General features: G+C 44.8%; 1 protein-coding gene across 1 annotated transcript in view; it reads left to right on the top strand.

The window, feature by feature from the left end:
* DYSF (dysferlin) overlaps positions 1-22,646 on the top strand; it is a 412,280-nt gene that overhangs the window by 295,455 nt on the left and 94,179 nt on the right. Inside the window, exons 35-38 of the mRNA XM_082264486.1 lie at positions 283-312; positions 2,885-2,911; positions 17,612-17,653; positions 20,399-20,500. Of these exons, the coding sequence (XP_082120612.1) occupies positions 283-312; positions 2,885-2,911; positions 17,612-17,653; positions 20,399-20,500 (201 nt within the window). The remainder of the gene's footprint in view (positions 1-282; positions 313-2,884; positions 2,912-17,611; positions 17,654-20,398; positions 20,501-22,646) is intronic.

The raw sequence follows: 22,646 nt of genomic DNA, 5'->3' as shown, positions 1-22,646 counted from the left end.
ATTATTATAGCTACTCTGTGTCCCGTGATGTACTCCAAGAAATGGATTATACAGGTAAGATGTAGGAATGACATCACGGTCGCGGCACAACTCTTTCAGTGCGCATGCATTGGCAACATCACAGTCGCTGCTAAAGTTAAGATCTCCTAGACGGTGCATGTTTAGGAGATAGTTACTGTACATACGGGTAAGCCTTCTTATAGGCTTCCCTATAAGTATACATTTATAAAAAAGCATTTACTACCACTTTGTGTTGTGTGACTTTCTTTTCTTCTGTTGTAGCCTGCCCTGCACCACATGCCTGGTCTGGAGGTAAGTGACCTTGTATAATTAGAATCTCTGTACCCATTTTCCAGGATTTATTCCTCAATCCCACCATACACAAGAGTAGTGTAAGCAGCTATAGATAGGTGGATGTTAAGACAGCAGACAGGTAGACTTCTGCTCATACTCGATTGTTGAATAGAGAGGCCCACTGCAGTTCTTCCTGATTCAGTTAACAAGTGCTAGCAGTGGACATTCAGGGAACAGTTAGGGGTCGATTTATCATGGAGAAGGATAGTTACTTTCTATCCTTTGCAGGATGATGCAGTGAATACTCCAGACTGCACAGGCATTGTGCATTTTATTAAATCTGACCTCCAGCCTTCTATTTAGTCTTGCACAGTTGTACAGGCTCCTCTCCTGTACTGAAATGACTTACTCTGATTTCACTGCACGTACGCATTGGCCCCCCCTGCCCCAAAGCACAACCCCCCCCCCATGTTGAGGGCATGTGGTCTGGTATGGTCCAGGAGGGGGGGAGCGCTCCTTTCCTGACCTGCCAGGCTGCATGCCCGGATGAGGGTCTGGTATGGATTTGGGGGGCACACCTTTTTCTTTTGGCACTTCTTTTTTTTATTCAGCTGTCTGCGGGAAAACCCATTGACAGCTGATGACATGGCCAGCTTCCTGGCCCCGCTCCTTAACAACCAGCTTACACTGCACCCCAATTGGGCAAGGCCTTGCCCAATCAGGGCACAGAATGCACTGTGCAGTGCTCAGTGTACTGCAGGGTGTTCGTCGGGGGAGAACACCCTGCAAACTCGGGTGTTCGGCGAAGGGCCGAACAGGCAAATGTTCGTCCCGAACTCTTGCTTGGGCCGAACCGTTCGCCTAACCCTAGTGGGCAGGGCTGCTGATTATTATTATTATTATACAGGATTTATATAGTGCCAGCAGTTTGCGCAGCGCTTTACAATGTGATTAGGCAGTACAGCCAGCCCTCCTGTACTGGGCCTGGGCTCCATCAGTTCAAATGGGGGCCCAGGTACCTGCTAAGCACCGATCCCCCTCTCCCTCCCTCCGGCTGCACTGCAAAGGGATTAGTTCTAGCACATGCGCCCCTTCCATCTGCTGTCCAGCCCCCCCCCTGTGTGCCCCTTTCCCCCACAGCACTACCGGCTTCCCTCCTCTCCTGCTGGCAGCTGCTGCAGGCACAGAGGAGGATGTCATTTACTGGCCCCTGTAAATTGTGTTTACTATGCTTTAGTTTGTGAATTAGCAGGAAGCCTCAGAGTGCTTCCTATTCATTCATCTGTGCAGCTGAGGCTGTAGAGAAAGGGAATGATAAATCTATGTCCTCAGTCACTTTTGTGGGGGGAGGGCCTGGTCAGGTAGGCTGTATGGGGCCCCATGATTTCGAACAGCAGCCCTGCTAGTGGGTATTACCCAGGGCAGTCTTCATGCAAATGCAGCCTGCCGGGGAAAGCCCACTGCTCCAGACTGTCATCTTCCCATTAAGGCATCTTGATATTTTCATAACCCCTCCAACCCAGTGCTTATCCTGAGGCGTACTAAAGCAACTCATGAGCAAGCTTTGTTCCCTACCCATGCATGCATAGTCCTCTGTATCTTACAGCTTAGCATTTTATGAGAGTGAAAGAGATTGGATTGCACATGCATGGGTAGGGAATGAAGCCATGTACTTGTTCATGAGTTAGCAGGGCCATGCTTGGTATGTCCAGTCATCTACAGGAATCGGGAGGATAGGGAAATGGAATAAGTAGGTTGAAAAGTAAGCATTCTTTTAGAAAATGAAGAACTGCATAATAATGTACTGAGAAAGATGAAATGCCAAGGAAATTTTCTTTGGTAAATGTCATTAAATATGAACGATCCCTTACGCATGCTACCAATGAAAGCAAAATCTTTACTATGCACTATTATAATTTTTGTGCAAATAAAAGTATTAGCAGTTACATCCACACACAGCAGAATGGCAACATTTTAGGTACAAAGGGGTTAAAAAAAAAAAAAAAAAACCTGTTGTTCATTACATATGCAGGCTCTGCTTCCTGCCTAAAACTGCTGCACAAAGCTTGGACCTTGGCCTGCCTGGTTACACTACCCCCTCATCTCTCACAGCTAACAGGTAGTCATCCACACTTGTATGTTTTGAGTGGACTTACCATGTTGGCTTCAAGAATATGTTACCCCGACATGTCATATTCTCAATATGTGTCTGCTGTACCATGTACTTTGTATGAAAGAGTCTCCTGTTTTCTTTATATTGCTTCCTTTTTGTGAAATCCCTGATTTCCTGCCAGTCCCTCTGCTCTCCCATTAAAATATGACCTCACTAGGTATGAGAGCACAGAATGGTCAGTTTTCTGTTTGTGCTGGGAACTTATCCTGCTCTCCTCCATTAATCAAACTTGTGTTGCCCCCCGCACAGCTAGTCACTGGAAAGACCAGTGTACTGTTGTTTCTCCTCCCGAGCTCTCTGAGCTCCATATGCAGCTGAAAACAGAGGGAATGTGATCAGCCTGTTGATTATGGTCAACCTATGTCTTTATGTGCTTATTTCTGATGATGTGTCTCATTGGATACTTTTTTCCAACAGGGTGAAGTCTCTGGAGTTCTCAGTGAGGTAAGTGCCTTAGATACTCTTGACGACAACATTAAGTGTACGCACACCTAGCAACAACACTGATGTAGGAGTTGTTGGTGGTCAGTAGAGGAGGACCCCTTACATTGGTAGTCATTGAAGGAGGGCCACTTACATTGGCAGTTAGTGAGAGAAGGGTGACTTTAAATGGTGGCTAGTGGGAGAAGGCTGACTTTAATTGGTGGTCAGAAAGACAAGGGCCTCCTAACGCTGATAGTCATCCTTTTTTTAATCCACTCCGGTCTGATCACATGGTCCTGCAGCTCTGCTAAAGGGAGTGGTCAACAATGGCTTTGAATTCTGGGAGCTGTAATGTCATCCATAGGTTTTCATAGCCCAGCTGTTGTGGCACTCCCTCCTCTCCCCTGCAGCAGCTGCTCATTGACACAGGGGAGCTGGAGCTGCGGAATCATGTGACCACGCCAAATTTTTTTTATACAAGTTAGGCAGGATGGGTAGGAGGATGGCGGAGGGAATGTTTTAAAAATGGATGCAGTTAAGCTTTTCTACCACTTTAATGATCAGTTGGAAAAATGCTCCTTAAATTTGTGGTCAGTGGGAAGAATGCTCCTTACATTGGTGGTCAGTGGGAAGAATGCCCCTTACATTGGTGGTCATTGGAAAGAATGCCCCTTACATTGGTGGTCAGTGGGAAGAATGCACCCTTCATTGGTGATCAGTGGGAAGAATGCTCCTTACATTGGTAATCAGTGGGAAGAATGCTCCTGACATTGTTAATCAGTGGAAAGAATACTCCTTACATTGGTGGTCAGTGGGAAGAATGCTCCTTACATTGGTGGTCAGTGGGAAGAATGCTCCTTACATTGGAGGTCAGTGGGAAGAAGGAGGAGGACACACCCAAGGAGCTCTCTGTGAGATCCAGCCCTTTTCAAGCCTGGGCCTTGCCTGCTAGCTTGGCCCAGGAACAATGCCTGATCCTGGGGGAGGCCCTGGGAGGGATCCCCCTGATGACACGGGGCCTAGTGAGGAGGAGGTGGAGGACCTGTCTGTGGGTCCAGGCCCTGGTGAGAATGCAGATGTCTTCAGCCAGAAGGTTATCAATCGTTTTAGGGCGATTGGAAGAGCTGAAGAAAAGCTTAAAGTTTTGAAGGCTGAACACAAATCCTTCAGAGCCAAATACTGCCAGGCCTGGAGTAAAAATCGTACAGCCATGAAGCCTGAATTACAGGATCTGGAAGATAAGGTAAAGAAACAATCTTTATTGTTGGAAAAGTTGAAAGATAGAAGTGGAGCATTTAAAGAAAAATTTGACAATGAGAGGAGATTTGCCAGCCAAGCATCAGCAAGTTCTGTGGATCAGCAGCCTCAGGTAAGGGATGACCCGGCTCCATCTGCCTCTGCACCTCTCCCCCCATGCCAGAACTGGGAATCGCCAGCGGCAACCAGCCAGGGGGTTGAGAGTGGACATGGATCCCTGACATTCATCCAGGAGATGGAGTCCCCCCTGAGAGCAGATAAGTTTGCATTCACTGATGATCCATCAGAAATCCCTGAGGATGGGCAGAGGAGATACAAACCAGCAAAGCCAGTACTGGTGGAGAAATCCCAGTACACCGTGCTGCCATCCAACATGTCTGCCCCACCTGCTGTAGTGGATGGTGTCCCAGGTGAGAAGGAGCTCTGCCTACAGCTACCTATTGGAGATTCTGCTGTGAACACAACCAGTACAGACATGCAGGGAAAATCCCTGACCGTGGAATCCCCGGACCATCAGATGCATGTGGATGGATCTGCATCTAACACCCCAGGCATGGATTTTGCTGGTCTGGCTGAGACCAGTAGTCCCACAGCAAGCAAAATGGCTGCCAGCTCCAAAGAGCCTGATTCATGTTCACCTGAGCCTCCCAGTCTTCCAGTGCTAATTGACCAGCTGATTTCTGGTGGGGGAGGGGATCAACATAGTGCTGGAAGTGTAGTGGAAGCAGCTATGGAAGTTATCTGCAATGTTTCACCTGTTGCTGTGTTAAAACAGGATGCCATTTCTACAACTGAAAACTCTGTCCCAGTGGAAGAGAAGATGTCAGCTGGAGTTCTTACCAGTGCAGCAGCAGCTATGGATTCTGCTGTGAAGACAACAGCAAAAATAAATATCCCAGCAAGTATAAAAAAATGACATTAATGTTAAAGCAATGAATGTGGTGGGTGGTGGTGAAGGGGTTAGTAATGCTGGGAAAAATAAAAATGACATTTCTCCTCCTGCTCAGCAGAGGAAAGATTCGATTGCACAGATCAATCCCGAATCTGTGCAATCGTTATCTGCTAAGTGTGTGTCAGATAATTTAAAAAAAACTGATGGATTTTCTGCTGGGAGGAATGTTGGAAGCTATGCTTCAGCTTTGGGGAGTCGCACCAGGGTGGGTGGTGGGGATTCTGTTATTAGTCAAAATTCAGGGAGGTTTGGTGGGTATAGGAGGAGGAATGTGGTACAGTTGAGGTGGGTGGGGGATGGAACTCCACCAGTAAGGGGGAGGGTGGCTGAGTTGATTTTGGAAATGGGGTTTAAAGCTTGTGATATTTTTGCTTTAATTTGCCCGGTGGGGAGTTATGAATTTGATTTGTCGTTTGTAAAACCTGAAAGTTTGGATCTCTTCTGGGAGAGATTTAGGAGGTGCAAGGGCCTTCAGCAGTGGAGTGGTTTGGTGCCAAAGGTGATCTCAAGGCAGCCTCTGATAAAATCAGTGACCATTTTGGTGCGTAACGAATCCATACCAGAGGCTGATTTATTAGTATGGCTACGCCGATATGGCGAGGTCCTCACTCCACTGCGGAAGGTCCTTGATGAGCATGGGATATGGACAGGGGCCTGGACAGTGTCACTAAAATTGGGGGTGCTGGGCGATGTAGTTCAGCACCTTCCCTGCTCAGCCTTTCTGGGTAGGGATAGGCTGACCATTTTCTACCAAGGTCAGCCTAAGGTGTGCAATAAATGTGGTGATAAAGGCCACTTTGCATCGTCCTGCACCCACAAGAAGTGCTCACTGTGCCAGGATTTAGGCCATTTGGCCAGAGAATGCACCCAGATTCGGTGCAATTTGTGCCAGCAGCTGGGTCACCCATATAGCCAGTGCCCAGAGGCACTGCATAACTTGCCAGGATTGGAGACTGAGCTGCAGAGGCTTGATAAAGAAGATGAAGCAGCTGAAGTTAGAGAGGAAATTGTTGTTGCCCCTCCTGTGTCTGTTGTGTCAGATTCTGTTTCCCCTAGTGAGGTGGTCCCTGAGTCTGTCCTTCCTGTGTCTGTTGTGTCAGATTTTGTTTCCCCTGGTGATGTGGTCCCTGAGTCTGTCCCTCCTGTGGTTGTTCCTACATCTACTGTGCGTAGATCCTCCAGACTAGCGGAAGCTGCTGGGGGGGCGGGTATAGTGGATCTTCCCCCTCGGCCTACTCCACCTCCAGTCCCTGTCTCTCGACACCGCAAACGCGGCCAAGAGGGTACAGGGGTGCTGGATGGTGGTGGGGTCGATGGGGTTGAGGGAGGGGTGTCCATGTCCCATGTCTCACCCTCTGTTGTGGAGGATTCGGATGAGGAGGGGTGGGAGAGGACAAGGAGGAAGAAAAAGAAGAAGAGGAAGACCAGTAAAGCGGTCGTTTCCTCCTTACAGTTAGAGCCAGGAGGGGTTCCTCTTGGCAACACATTTTCTGTGTTATCAGGGGAGGAGTTAGTATCCGATTTATCCACTTCTTTATCATCTATGGATGAGGGGGAGTCACATAGTGTAAAGAGAGCTGTTTCGGGTGATGAGAGTGTGGTGGAGGTTAAGAAGCGACTACCCCAATCATCCTGATGGCAGTTCCCGCTCTGATAAAGGTGGCGACCATTAATGTCGCCAGCGTGAAATCTGCAAGAGCTCGTGATATTGCCTTATTTTTGCTCAGTGAGTTTGATGCTGAGATTTTATTTTTGCAAGAGACCTGGCTCAATACTTTGGCCGATGTCCATCTAGCAAAAAGGGAGTGGAGATGCGGTCCCTCCTTTTGGTCTCTTGCGGCTGAGCCTTGCAGCGGAGTTGCGGTTCTTTTTAAAACCGATATGGTAACGTGCCGGCGGGTAATTGAGGTAGAAATGGGGAGATGCATGGTCTTAGATGTCTCTGTTAGGGGGCAGGACCTGCGCCTGATCAATATCTATGGACCGCAGTCAAAATGGGACAGGAAATGCCTCTTCACAAAGATCAAGCCCTTCCTTTTTACATCCCAGCAGGTTGTCTTTGGAGGTGACTTTAACACCATAATTAGGCCTGAAGACAGGAGGGTCTCCATAGACAGGCTGGGTTATGATAGCGTTTTTCTTAGAGATATGGTTAGACAAGCAGGCCTGGTAGATGTGCACATTAGGCACTGCCCTGGCAGCACGGGATTCACGTTTCAGAGAGGGAATAGTCAGAGTAGGATAGATAGGTTTTTTTTAAAGGAGAACTCTGCTTTCTCGGCTCCGGAGTTGAGGGCGGTGGAGTTCTCTGACCACTGTATGCTGTCTGTGACTCTGAATGCCTCGGACACTCCACCCAGGGGAAGGGGTACCTGGAAACTGAATTCGGCTCTCCTGGAAGATGTAGAGGTAAGACAATCCTTTGAGGATTTTTTTCAGGCACAGGTTTCTATTCTGGACTTTTGCAGCAGTAAGTCAGAGTGGTGGGAGCTTGTGAAACAAAGGGCGATTGGACTTTTCAAGGCCATAAGTAAGAAGAAGCAGCTTGGTATGTATATTGCCTACCAGCATTTGCGGAGGAAGCTTGATCGTCTTGTCTCGTATGGAGGAGATCCAGGGGAGATCTCGGAGGTAAAGCTTCTTCTTAGGAAGTGTCAATACGACCGGCATGCCTCCTTGGTTCTGGAGAGAGATTATGGGAAATATCACTCGCCTGATCCTTACCAGAACTGTAAGCAAGGCATAGCAGTTAAGACGGTCATAGGTCTGAGGGATAGTACGGGTTCTCTGGTGAAGTCCAGATCAGGGATCCTGGAGATCTTCAGGTCATATTACGCAGACCTTCTGGGAAGAAAGGACCTTAGTCGGGACAGGATGGAAAGCTTTCTGGATTCTACTCCAGGATTGGGAAATGGTACATTGCCTTTGATGGATTTGACAGAACCAATTTCAGCGGATGAGGTAGTTCGTGCTATAGAGAAGCTGGCTACCAAAAAGTCGCCTGGGCCAGATGGGTTGACAGCTGAATTTTACAAGTGTTTTAAGTCCATTCTGGCTCCCTTTTTAGCGGAGGTTTATAACAGCTGTTTAGAAGAGGGTTCTCTCCCTCCCTCCATGAGGCAATCCGCTGTGATTCTTCTGTCAAAAGGTAAAGACCCCTCAATAATTGAGAACTGGCGCCCCATCAGTCTTCTCAATGTTGATAGAAAGATCTTGGCGAAGATTCTTTTTTGGCGCTTGTCGTCAGTAGCAGGCGATTTGTTGTCCAATCATCAGCACTGCTCGGTCCAGGGCAGAAGTACCTTTTCAGCAATTTTAGCTGTCCGGGAGGCTTTGGAGCGATGCAGGGCTGCTGGATGGAGAAAGTACTTGCTGGCATTGGATCAGGCGAAGGCTTTTGATCGAGTCAATCATGAGTACCTGTATTTGCTACTTGGTAGATACGGCCTGCAGGGGAGGTTTATTGATTGGCTGAAAACATTATATAAAGGGGCTGAGAGCTTCCCACTTGTTAATGGTTGGGTTGGACGGCCTTTTGAGGTTGGCTCTGGTGTGCGCCAGGGGTGTCCTTTGAGCCCCCTGCTATATGTATTCGCAATCGACCCCTTCATAAGAAGGTTAGAGAGTGGATCGTTGTGTGGGGTGCCTTTGGGCATTGCTGGTGTGCCGCCTTTGAAGGTCGTGGCCTATGCCGATGATGTGTCTGTTATTATCTCTGGGATGGAGGAGGCGCAGGAGGTGGTCTCTGTGATAGAGCAGTACACTGAGGCTTCTGGCTCTAAAATCAATCATGAAAAGAGTGAAGTTTTCTGGATGGGTGAGGAGGGTGAAAGCTTCGAACTTCCGGATGCCTTCCCAGAGCCCCAGCAGGAAATTAAAGTGTTGGGCATCAAATTTGGTCCTGGTGACTATGGTCATCGAAATTGGGAAAGCAGGTTGTTGAATGCCAATGCCAAGGTGGCAAGCTGGAAGAAATGGAAACTTTCCTTGAGGGAAAGGGTTGACTTGATTAAAACTTACCTGATCCCAATCTTTTTATATATCAGCTTTGTCTGTATCTTGCCGGAATCTCTCTATGCAAGGGTGTACAGCTGCTTTTTCCAACTGTTATGGGGAAATAGGCTGAACCTGATCAAACGCAATGTAACTTACCTGTCCAGGCGGGAGGGTGGTCTAGGAATGGTCAACCCTATAGTTTTCTTTTCTCTGCTTTTTTTAAAGTATAATCTTGGTAATATGTTAGCAGAGACCCCGCCGGGATGGGTGGGTATTTTTCAATCTTGGTTTAGGCCTTTTCTGCGATGCTGGGAAGATGGCGGGCCAGTGAAAAGTCTGAGAGTCCGACATGGCAAGCTTCCGGCTTATGTTGCCCCGTGTCTGAAAATACTTAGGCAGTGGCAGGTGACAGTGGGGGATATCAAGTCCCTCCCCAGAAAGCTTCTGGAGAAGAGGATTTTGGGCTCTGCTTTCAGTGTGTCGCTGACCTTAAGGGATTGCCCAGGCCCCGTAATGAGGGAGGGGTTGCGTTTAATTAACTTAGGGAGAATCCCTTTGAAGTTTAGGGATCAAGCCTGGCTCGCTTTCCATGGAAGGCTCTATGTGAGAGGGAACCTGAAGCATCGCCCTGTGGATGATCGGGATTGTCCTAGAGCGGAGTGTGTTGGTAAAGTGGAGTCTATGGACCACTTTTTGCTCCAGTGTCCCTTTAACATAGAGGTGTATAAAAGGGTGGGGAGGGCTCTAGGCATCCCCTTTCTCTATCGCATGAGTTATGCGGAGTGGGTGTACGGGGCATTCCTGACTCGCTGGGATTTTGATTTGGATACACTTTTTCTAGTTAGTATAGTTGTCCGTTACTTCACGTGGAATGCACGGTGCCAGATTACCCTGCGGAAGAAAGTCCTCCCTGTCGAGGTGGTGGTGTACGATATTCTGGGTGAGGTTGGGAAGATTCGGGGTCTTGAGAAGGGCAGGGAGCCTCGAGCGGTCTGGATAAGGGTGTGGAGGAATAATAGACCTGCTTTTGGTGAACTGTCCATCTCTGGGTGAAAAGCTTTTTTCCTATGCTATTTCTTTCACGCCCTTAGCTTTTGTTGGTTAATATCTTCATTTTTGAAGAAGGGCTGCATGCATAATGGGAGTGGTTTTGTTTCTTGACCTCGCAGGTTTGATGTCTGGTGTGGTGGTGTGAGTTTTATTAAGATTATTTTTCCCGGTAATGATGTTTCATGATGTGAGTTTTGTTTTTGCTGTAAAGGCAGTCTTTATTTGAGAGCAGAATTTGCTATGTATTTTTTTTCCCCTTTTCATGTAAATATGTATATATATATATTTATGTATATTGTTTTTATGCTTATTGATTGCAAGACTTTTAATAAACAAAATTGGGAAGAATGCCCCTTACATTGGTGGTCAGTGAGAAGTATGCCCCTTACATTGGTGGTCAGTGAGAAGAATGCCCCTTACATTGGTGGTCATTGGAAAAAATGCCCCTTACATTGGTGGTCAGTGGGAAGAATGCACCTTACATTGGTGATCAGTGGGAAGAATGCCCCTTACATTGGTGGTCATTGGAAAAAATGCCCCTTACATTGGTGGTCAGTGGAAAGAATGCACCTTACATTGGTGATCAGTGGGAAGAATGCTCCTTACATTGGTAATCAGTGGGAAGAATGCTCCTGACATTGTTAATCAGTGGAAAGAATACTCCTTACATTGGTGATCAGTGGGAAGAATGTCCCTTTACATTGGTGATCAGTGGGAAGAACGTCCCTTACATTGGTCATCAGTGGGAAGAATACTCCTTACATTGGTGGTTATTTGGAAGAATGATGATCAGTGGGAAGAATGTCCCTTACCTTGGTGGTCAGTGGGAAGAATGTCCCTTACATTGGTGGTCAGTGGGAAGAGTGTCCCCCACATTGGTGATCAGTGGGAAGAATGCTTCTTAAATTGATGGTCAATTGAAAGAATACTCCCCTTTATAAAAAGCTAAAATAATCATTAGTGTTAGTAGTTACTTTTCTGAAAAGCAGAAACAGCTCATTGTTTAAAATCCCCCACCACCCTTTGGAGGAACCCGATGGTTCCACAAAACCTTGGTTGAGAAAAGCTGTCTGTACTGTGTTATACATCCATTAATTAGGAATTTTTGGGGCAAAGTTGAATTTCATCCCGTTTGACAAACGGACGCACTTTTGCTAGTTGAAGTTATAACTATAAAACAGGTAAGCAGTACATCTCGACTTCTGGCGTAGAATGTTTCTAGGCCATGTGCATCAGAATGAACATAGTGGACTGGTATTAGGGTTTACAGAAGCTTGTCAAAAACAATGAACTTAGGTTTGGGAGAATGGTGACCTTCCTCATCAATGATATGAAGATCCAGAGCTGTGAAATCCTACTATTGACTTTCCCCCATCAGTGTTGCTTCCCTATAGGGGGATTACCCATAGAGAATAACTGTAAGAATATAAATAAGAGGTGTAGCTTACAGGAACGACCGATAGACCATTAGCACTGCTCTTCTTTTGGCTGGAGGTTAAAAATTAATTCATTAAAAAATGAATTTGTGTTAAAACAAAAGGCACAATATGGAACATTTAAAAAGAAAGCATCTCTGATTAGGATTACTTTTTTAGAAATGTTTTTGGGAGACATGTTGACACTTGTTGGAAAGTTGGGTTTCTGCCGTAGCTATCAGGTCATCTATCATGATACAAGGCCATCTCAGTGGCAAATAAAGCCTAGTACACACGCAACGATTATCGTCCGACCGATCGTCTGTCTTTTGTCCAGAGTGGTGTTTTGTTGGTTGGAATGTGCCTAGACTGCACACGAATTTTCTCGCCCAACAAAATTCTACTTCAGAAGTGATATCATGTGCTGGTTTGCTTTCTTTGTGTTCTTTCTTCTCTGAGCATGCCCAGTCTTGCTCATTAGATTTTTCCCTGTCGAAATCTGTACTGACTGCACGAAAATCGGCCATGTTTTGACGGCGGACAAAAATTTTATAGCCTGCACACCAGATTTTTTTTCGGCCGAAAAGTCGGAGTCGCTTGTCGGAAGCATCATACTAACAAGCTGAAAATCAGCAGATCGGTCGTCGGACGAAAATTCCCTGCCGATTTTCGACGCGTGTGTACGAGGCTTTAGTGTCTGGGCATTTAATCAGCTTTTGAGGATTGGAGGCCCTGCAACTGAACTAAATGTTTTAAAGTGAACTTGTCATAAAATAAATTTAGCGCTGCCACAGCTGACCCACTTGTAATACTAGTTCAGTGAGTTACTCTGTTTCGAGAATGTTCAGTCAGTCAGTGAAAAATCAAAAGACTTTACCTGCATTCGTTTTTTACCTCGGAAACAAAGAAAGTACTGAATCCAGAGGATCAGCAACACTGCCTGGGAACTAGCATTTGTAAAAAAAGAGTTCGGCAATGGTAGCCTCTGTTGTATTTTAAGTGTCTGTTGGCATCAAAATTTTATGAAAATACTTGAAGTAAAAGGGACACCTCCAGCGAATAAAAGAAATCAAAGGAACTTTGTACTCTCAATTAGCCTACAAGGGTATTTCCTGTGTTCTCAAGACCTTTAGCAGACATTGGTTATTAAGAACAAGTATATTGCTTTAGAGAGTTGTTTGCAGAAGTTTGAAGGCAATTCTTGGCAACTGAAGTATGTGTTCCCTCACCATTGTACCAGCTTGGATATGCATGCCAGCATGGCTCGCTACTTCTAATGATAAGCTCACACATGCCATACTATTATATTTCTGTCTGCTACATTTTCTGTGCAAACTTGGAAAGGCCTGTATATCCTTGTGATTTTTCCTATATACTCTACCTGTGGTAGTAGATCATTGTACTGTGTCTGGCACTGGCAGAAGAAGCATATGTAGGGCTAAAGTCAACCTGGCCTAAAAGTGCCTAAGGCAGAGATCTTCACAAGACAGCAAAGGGAGCGATCTGAATTCTACTACAGGTGAAGGCACCACAAGATGTCCATGGATCAACACTGTAGTATAAAAGTGATAAGGAGAGTGAATCAGCGCTTATGATTAATAACAGCAGCTAGCAAAAAAAAGTGTAAAATATACATACACAAAAATATGAACAAAAAGAAAATTGCAGCGCTGAAAATGTTAGAACAAATGAAAAAGTGTAATCAAATGAACAATATAAACAATAGAACGTTTCTCGTGTCAAAAGTTCATATAAATGATGTGACAGTCTTCAGTGGGTGTGATCCAGTGAATCAGTAGAAACAAAACGATGAGAAGGAAAATGATAATCTCCCACATCAAAACCGAGTGAAATGCAAACTCGCCAGGGCCAGATGCTGTCTAGATTTATAGGACAGCAAACGAGTGTTGTGCGACCAGTCTCAAGATATCCAGGACATCAATGTAGTCAGCAACCTCCGGTCTCATGGGTAGCCTCCAGTGCGATGATGAACTCAGCACATCATGCAAGGGTTAGATTTGCAAAAAAATGGGAGAGATTTCATGATCATGGTGCAGTATGAAATAAAATCAATTTAATAAAAAATATATATTGTGTATCACTGGTACAAAATACAGTGTACATATGATGTTAAAAACAGATAACAGTAAAAACAAACTCACATATAAAGCCACCACTAAAATGAAAACGTGATGGCTGGGACCTTCAGTGTTTGAGATAACAAGCTCTACGGCCGTTTCGCGTCCAACGCATCTGTAGCGGAGTAGCAGTATGATCCACGATATCTCCACTGGTAGTCAGACACTGCATACAATAATCCTGGTAGCGTATAATATTCCCAACCCTCCAATAACCAGACGACACATAGCTTGGAGGTCAAAACTAGAATGCCTTGTTTATTGAAAAACACAGGGATCTACACTCAGCCAAAACCCCTCCCTCTTCCAGACATTCCACACACAAAGCTGGACATCCCATATAACCTTCCTTTGCCAGACAGAAACAATAGGACAATAGAAGGCAGGCATTTAACAATAACAAACCCCCACCCATCTCCTGAGGGACACTGCTCAGACATATGATAGTCCCAAGTAAAAGAGTTCTCACTCTCTCCACATAAACCACACTCCAAACACTTGGTTCTTAAAGGTATACACATGCAATAAACATAATGCATATACGAAGGACAATATACAGTGGCTGTGTTTGCCACAGCATCCTCAGGAGCTTTTTTTTAACACTGTAGTATAGCTAATAGAACTTGTTTCAATTCCTTTAATGTCGGACATTGATGTTGGAATTGATGTGGTGACAAGTTGGATAGTAGATACATCATCAGGGTCATTGAGTGGGCACCGTCCTTTGACATTTCATTTAAGAGCCCACTACATTACTAGAAGGCTCAACAGTGATACCTAGTGTCCCAGGTTTAACCCTCTTTGTTCTACACTCACTTGTTACATCTTGTAGTGAAAGCTTTATTACTGATTAGAACATTCCAGCCTTTTTGCAGACGATGGAGTGGTTTGTGAAACTATTGCATTTTAAGACCCCACTTACACCACTTGGGTTACCATGTGATTATTTTTCATGGTTTGCATTGCATTGATGTGCATTTTTTTCACGACAGGAAATATTTTTTTGTGGCTAAAATTGTAGCATTTTGTAGTGTGTTTTGCTGCTTTTAAAAGCAGCATGTTCCATTTGTCTAAAATATATATATACAAAGCATATACCTCGCGCCAATGGAAGAGTATTATAAAAAGTAAAAAATACGGTGGATAATATTTCATATAAAAGATCCTAAAAGCAATAAATAGCAGCTGCTGTACAAAAGTGAGGTATGTAGGTGTTTATGGCCTTTTTAGACCAAATACAGCGCTTGCTCAATATATACGCTGTATTTGGTCTAATAAGGCCATAAACACCTATGTTCCATTTGTGACAGCACACACCAATGAAGCAGCAGTTTGGAGTGAACTAGGGCAATATGAATCAAGGTAATTTGTATTGTGCTTGGATAGGGACTATGGGAAGGGAAAGAGGAGAAATGTGATGGGACAGCACATGGAATTGTAAGTAATAGTTACAGTTGATTGCAGATGAATGAAAAAACAGGATCCCAAGTGATACATTCACACTGCAAGGTATGCATTGGCATGCTGCATTGCATTTTTAACATGCACTTTTCTGCTCACTTCCTGGACTATCTACGGCAGGGATCCTCAAACCACAGCCCTCCAGCTGTTGTGGAACTACACATCCCATGAGGCATTGTAGAACCCTGACATTAACAAAAATGACTAGACATGATGGGAAGTGTAGTTCCTGAACAACTGGGGGGGCCATAGTTTGAAGACTCCGGCATGTCAGAGGAGTCAAACTTGTACTGGCATGTTGTTTTCCTGTGCATTGAGACACGTTGCACTGTGCTGACATGTGTTATCATGCAGCATAGAACTGAAAAAACCTGACACCCCAGCTCTAAGAAATAGTAGAGAAACCGGCCTTATGGTGGATAAATGCAATGGCCACTGTGTAAATTTGGCAGCTTGGTTAAGGCAGTGCGGTCCTCCTCAGATCAGGGCATCTTGAACTGCACAAAAAAAACAAAAGGGCGTAAATGCTTAGTGCATTATTTACAGCACTTTATTAAAAGGATCAAGATAGAAATTATACTCATGAACCAAAGTTGATAGATAGCGTATTTCAAATACAGAAACAGAAACCAGAGGTACTGAATATAACGGACTGTTCAATGAGCAAATATAAGAAGTCATTGGTGAGGCACCTGCTTAATGCCGCTAAATCTATTATTCCCAAACATTGGAAGTCAACAAGAACGCCTACATTGAGGGAGTGGTTGGGGGATGTGAATTCGATTTATGATCTGGAAGAGCTAGCTGCGGTAGCTGCTGAGAATATCGAAGGATTCAAAAAGCTATGGGAACCGTGGGTCCATTTTATGTCTTTGGATATATATGAGAGTTTACAGAATGATGGAGCAGGTTTGGCCCTGTAGGGGGTTTTGGTTTTTTTTTTTCCTCTTTTTTTCTTCTTTTGCTTGATTTAGATTTGTTTGTGATGTTTTGGTGTATTGTAAGCTTTTTTCTTTTTGTATATTGACCAATAATAAAGAAAATTTCTATTGTGAAAAAACAAAAGAAACCAGAAGCACGCCCTCTAGCCTCACAGGACCAAAAGACTGGACTGTACTAGCTGAAGAGTTTGATAGATAGCGTATTTCAAATACAGAAGCAGAAACCAGAAGTACGTCCTCCAGGGCAGCCATCAGGGGGGGACAGCCCATACACAAGTAGGGGGCCCGGGCATTCCGAGGGGCCCGGCCGCCCAGACCCCAACCAACGAGACCGAGTTTTTGCTGCTGTAGTAACTAGCAATTGCTAAAGCAGAGCAGCTGCAGAGTAAGCTGATGCAGCTAAAGGGATGTCTCTTTGCTGGATTACACTGTCTCTTTGCTGAAAATAGGAGGCTGTCTCTTTTCTGGATTGCACTGTCTCTTTGCTGAATATATGAGGCCGTCTCTTTACTGGATTGTAATGTCTCTTTGCTGAATATATGTGGCCATCTCTTTGCTGGATTGGGATGTCTCTTTGCTGAATATATGAGACTGTCTCTTTGCTGGATTGGGATGTCTCTTTGCTGACTTGGATTCATTTTCATATATTAAGTTGAAGGAGTGTTAAACTAGAAGTGGGTGCACTGAAGGACTAGGTGGGATGGCCAGTGGGTGGATTCGGTGGGACGGCCAGAGGGCGGGCCCTGCGGGATGTTGGTGGTCAGGCCCGAAGGGGCCCAGGCCTAAAGCTGTGTAAGGGGCCCCAAAATTTCTGATGGCTGCCCTGACGTCCTCTAGCTTCATGGGACCAAATGGATGACTGTACTGTACTAGCTGAAGAGTTTCGGGACATCACACCCCCCCCCCCCCGTTCTTCCTTAGAGCAAAGAGACCAAACCATTCATTGCTCTGAGGAAGGGGGCCGGTCCCACAAAGCATGTCAGCTGGTATGATCATCCGTTTGGTCCTAGGAGGCTAGAGGGCCTATTTCTGGTTTCTGTATTTGAGATACGCTATCTGTCAACTTTGATTTGTAAACATAATTTGTATCTTTCTCCTATTAATAAAGTGCTATAGATAATGCGTTAGGCGTCTGCGCCATTTTGTTGTTTATGTAGTACCATGCCTTGCATTGTATTGTGCCGGGAAAAAAAGTAGGGCTTACTCTACTTTTTTTTTCCACTATAAACCACTGCATGTTGGCACAGCGCACCTGCTTCCATTCACATACCCTATTTTTTTTTACAGGTTATTATGTTGGCATACATTAAAAATAATATGCCAATGCATCCGGTGTAAATGAACCCTTAAAAATAAAGAAATAAAAGTAGAAAATGATTTGTGAAATTTAAATTGTGTTTAGAGTGTTTTTATTCCTGGAATCTCACTTTGATGTGGAATTACACTTAAAGTGTTTGTGTTTTCTCTCCTCGCTTTCTTTTCCTGTTCTCTCCTCTATGGAAATGGCTCAGCTTCTTGTTCCTGGTTTCTACACTGAGAAACTTCTAGACTTGGTATACTATAGTTATTGTTCTATACGCCGCTAAACCATTCTAACCCGACCCAAATCTTCCTATCCCCTCGCCTTGGCTGCTTTCTGCCATTTTGTTTTTCTTTTGCAAAAAAGAAACATATTCATTGTTTTTTCTTGGGTTGGTAAACTGTTTATGGTCACCAACTTTGTAAAAAAGCTTTAAATCAGGAACAAAATTTAAATGTAAATTCAGAAAACAAAAAGGGTAGACTCAATGGAAAGCTTGGTCCTTTTCTGCCATCACTTTTTTATATTTCCATCACTGGTCATATGTCTTGAATGGGCACCCTATATTGCCGACTTAGATTTGATCATTAAAAACAGTCTCTGGTGTAGAATAGCCATAAGACTAAGAAAATATTTTAACAATTTATAACTGCGAAAGTTTAAGATTTTTTTTTGCTTAAAATGCAGCTTGTTTTCCCCTTTTTACTAACATGAATTGTTCTTAAAGGCATTGTACACTTTTAAAAGTTTTGTTGTCTTAGCTAGGTATTTGGATGGTTTCACGCTGGCGCGCTGCGGTTTTGGTGCAAAGCAGTTTACCAGCAGTTTCCTGCGGGTTACCTGTGGTTTCCCATAGGCTTCTATTAAATTTTGCATTGTTGGTGCGTTTTCTGAAAGTGCACTAAAGGTGCAGCATTTCTTGTTGTGAATTCAGAAAACACACCAAAAACATACAATCTAATAAAAGTTTATGGGAAACTGCAGGTAGCCTGCACTGTACCCGCATTGCGGCCAAACCTCAGCTTGGCAGTGTGAAACCGCCCTTCATGTAGGTCACATGTGTCAAACACAAGGCATATGGGCTGAATCTCGTCCACCAGGCCACTTAAATCCTCCCTCGCACCCAGGGCTTTGTTTCAGCTGGCTCACCACCTCCAGCTGATCTCTCTGCAAGTGAGAGGGAGAGGCGGAACCTGGGAGGTGCTAGAGCTGGGCCGGGTAGGTGAGTTGCGAGGAAGCTTTGGGGGGGATGTGGGCAGAGGTGGGGGATCTGGGAGAATGGTGCATAGGTCAGGGTTGAGGAAAGGTTGAAGTGAGATGTGGACAGCCTGTAAAAGGGACCTGAACCCTGCGCACTGTGCATAGCACACTCCTAAACCCTGCACTCTGTACATAGCGCACTTCTCGACTTTGCACTCTATACATAGCGCATCCCTGAGCTCCACACCTAATGCATTCCTTGTTTTTATTCACCCCCCCCCCCCCCTTAAGATCTTCCCACTGTGCAATTTGGTCACACATACCATTCGTGGGGATGGGGGGGGGGGGGTGGTTTAGTTCCTGCACCTATTCTCTGATTCTCTGGATAAATTTATATAGTCTTACAGATACAACAGGCCCATTGAGGACAACCATAATGCTGATGCGGCCAGCAATGAAATTAATTTTAACACCCTGGTGTAGGTGTTTTACTTGAGTCATTTGTTTGCCTTACCCTGTATTGATGGGCTCATATGTTGTGACTGCAGTTTGTAGTGTCATAACTGATCAATTTCCCTATATCCATGTATTCATTCACCTAGCTTGTCCCTTTTCACCAAAGGGACAAAATAACTTCCTGTTCCGGGTCACACAGCATCCAATGCATGTGTTGCCAAGCGCTCTTTGTTGCATCACATATGTGGAAGTGCTAATGTAAAAAAAAATAAATAAAATCTTCCAACTCCACTAGTGAGCTCTCTTTGGGGTTGATTTACTAAGACGGGAGAGTGCAAAATCTGGCACAGCTCTGCATATTAACCAATCAGCTTGCAGGTTTTGTTGCTAAAGCTTAGTTGAACAAGCTGAAGTTAGAAGCTGATTGGCTGCCATGCACAGCTGCACCAGAATTTGTACTCTCCAGTTTTAGTAAATCAATCCCTGTGTGTCTGTGAATGCTGTTCCTGTTTGTCTCTGTGTCAGATCTAAAAACTGAAAAGCTTTCATCTGGACTAAAGCTAGACTTAGAGACCCAGGGATTTGGGATATGTGGTTTCTTATCAGGAAGTGTCAGTTCTTAGACTACAAATAGAGGTCACGCATTAACCTGTGCAGTGCCATGCCGCATGCCTCATGTTTAAACAGAAACTTCTGACACAGAAATGTGAATATTTACTGCACTATAGGCTATAGGGAAACAAATGACACCACAAAACTACAAGATCAGTGCACATCTTACACAGGTGAAAACACAAGGTGTAGGTAGGAAGGTATACAATGCATTTAAGTGTTCTAAATCACTAACCTCTGCCCTGTGTTCTATAGTAATATCTGCATTATTTCCTCTATGTTTGTGTTCACTGAGAGATCAGGGTTTATGGAGGATTATGGGTAATATAGCTAAAAGTAAATGGAAAGTGGACATCCGATATCATTTTGCTTTTGAAAATGTACACCAGCCTTGATATAATGACTCTTATAGTCTTTTTTTTAGAGCACCTGACATAAGAGAAATATGGTCTCTTGCATAGATGGACTCCTGAAAATGCTCTTTGCCTGGCTTTAATACTTCTGAGTCACCTAATGAGTCAGACAAAAGTCAGATTTTTATTTTATTCTTTGTAAGCAATTCAGGTTTTAAAGCCAAAATAACAACATGAGGGCCATTCAATCAGCATTTTCAGAAGGAGAGGTCAACAGTGTCAGTCTACACATTTCTTCCATGACAGATGTACTTTAATAAGCACACGAATGTATTCATATAACAAAATGCACTTACTGTTTTCCTTTAAATCTGCAGTCAGAGGACTCAGACCTGCCATTGCCTCCAACCCAGAAGAGCCCCAATATCTACATGGTGCCAAAAGGTATCAAGCCCATGCTTCAGAAGACCGCTATTGAGGTGAGTGTGGGCTTACTGATATGTGATATACCCAATACATTCCTTTTGTAAAATGTTTTAATAGTTACGGAGTAATTGCCATGAGTGGGAAGCCTGACATTGACATCCCTCTTTGAGGACACAAGCCCCTATGCCCAGTCAAACAGTATGAATAAAAAAGCAGCAGGTGAACAATAGGGAAATAATGGTACTTTTACACAGGAGGACATTGACAACGCCTGGCGGGTGTTGTGTTGCTTTAAGGACGCTTTATGGTGCGCCAGAAGGCGCCTTATCCACCAGCGGGAGAGGATGTCCATTGAGGACTGTCGCAGACTGGTTCACAGTCTGCTCAGAGACTATAACCTGATGGACCTCATGGAGGAAGAGGAGGTCTGAAGATTTCCCCTTCCCCCACTCTCCCTTGTGTGTCTTTGTCCATTCAATAAAGCTTCGGGCCTGTGATTTCATTCCCCTCCCCTTACCCCACTCTCCCACTCCCCTATCACACCTGTTGCTTTTTGAAATGTAATATTGTTTGATTGATTCATGCTACGTATAGATAACGTTTCCTAGTTTCATGCTTATAGGGGTATTGCGGCGTCATGCATGATGTGATGGCTCGGGGTATCCTTACTCCGCACACCACATCAGGCATCATACCGCAGAATGAATGTATGTGATTGAATGTATTTATTAGTATGACCGGAAATGTATTGTAATGTAGTGTATTTATGCGCTGCGTCGCAGTACAGGGGAGAATGTACCCCGACAAAAGTATTTGTTTTTTGTATATCTTTTATGCAAAATAAAGATTACATTTTCAATCAAAAAATAGGGAAATAATAGAATCGCTTCTCTGCCTTTTGGCTAAGATCAAGTGTAGTATCTGTTCTTATCAGTTGGTATGGAACCTGATGGTTAGTATCGGTGGGGGCCGAAATGAACCAGGGCGCTCCGGAACTACCGGGGGACTGGGAAGTAAGCCACATCAGCCAGATGGGTCCATTGCCTTCTGATTTGAATGGGTCCGCCCCTACCAGTTTGAAGGGAGCGAGAAAACTGGATTAGTACCGTGGCCAGTTAGTACTGCTCCTGGATGTGATTGGTAAGGAACGGCGGATGGCCGTGGAAGAGCCTTTCCTCCTGGGTTGAATCTGGCCTTGCAAAAGGCTTGTCCCCAGTTGAAGGTAGGTTCACCCTAAGCTGTCTAAAGTTCTGATGCCTCCTGGTGGGATAGGGCTACACTTGGTCTGGCCTTTGGGCCGGGTTCGGAAAAGCCCGTAGTGTATGTGCCCCTGGGGTGGCAGCCCAGGGGTGCCTTAATTCTCACTGGTGAGGGGCAGCTCGCCTTGAGTTTTTCGGCACCTTGGTCACTGCACCATCACACTTTTTCAGCACCTGCCTCTTGGGCAAGGCCTTTTGGCTTCGACCAGAGGAATTATTATTCCGGCCGGAAGGCCTGCCTTTGTATTTTACACTTAGGCACTAATTCACCTCTCCACTTCCCCTTCCCCACCTTTTTGTTTGTGTGTGCTTTTTCTTTGTAGTGTTTGTCACTTCACTGTCACTTTTTTTCCTGCACGACGAGTACGGTGTGGGTCTCTGGGCCTACCTTGAAAGTCTTGGGAGGGGGTGGACATGGCCTTCTGGCTTAGTTCGCCCTCTCTCATGGGGTCTCCCTTCAGGGGAGCCCCACCCAGTACTTGGGGTGGGCTGTTTCGGCAGTCCCCCTGGAGAACGGGGTTTGCCAGGTTTCGGCCAGGCAAACCATAGGAAGTACCTCAGTCCCTGTCAGGAGTCTTGCGCTCCGGGGGATCAAGGTATAGGTCCAACCTCTTCGGAGGTCAGACCATTCGCACACCCTGTGCAGTTTTTGTGTTTCCTCAGGTTTGTGTGTGTGCACTTTTTATGCACCGGGTGTAAAGTCTTTTTGAGTGTGATTCACACGCTACGGGCTAAAAAAAAAAATAGGGAAATAATAGAAATAAGAGCCAACAACAACGGCCCGTTATGGGTAGAGTACACATCTGATCACCATCCATATATAAAAAAAAAAACTTTGCATATTATGTTCAAAATTTTAAGAGATGTCATGCATTACGCGCAATAAACTATATTCACTACTTTAGTATATTTACCGCAGGGCTGTCACTTTAAAATCAAT

Source organism: Pelophylax lessonae (genome assembly GCF_965119305.1).
Source record: "Pelophylax lessonae genome assembly, chromosome: 1".
Classification (NCBI taxonomy): domain Eukaryota; kingdom Metazoa; phylum Chordata; class Amphibia; order Anura; family Ranidae; genus Pelophylax; species Pelophylax lessonae.
The sequence above is the reverse complement of the archived record's forward strand: the minus strand, read 5'-3'. Positions and strand labels throughout refer to the sequence as shown.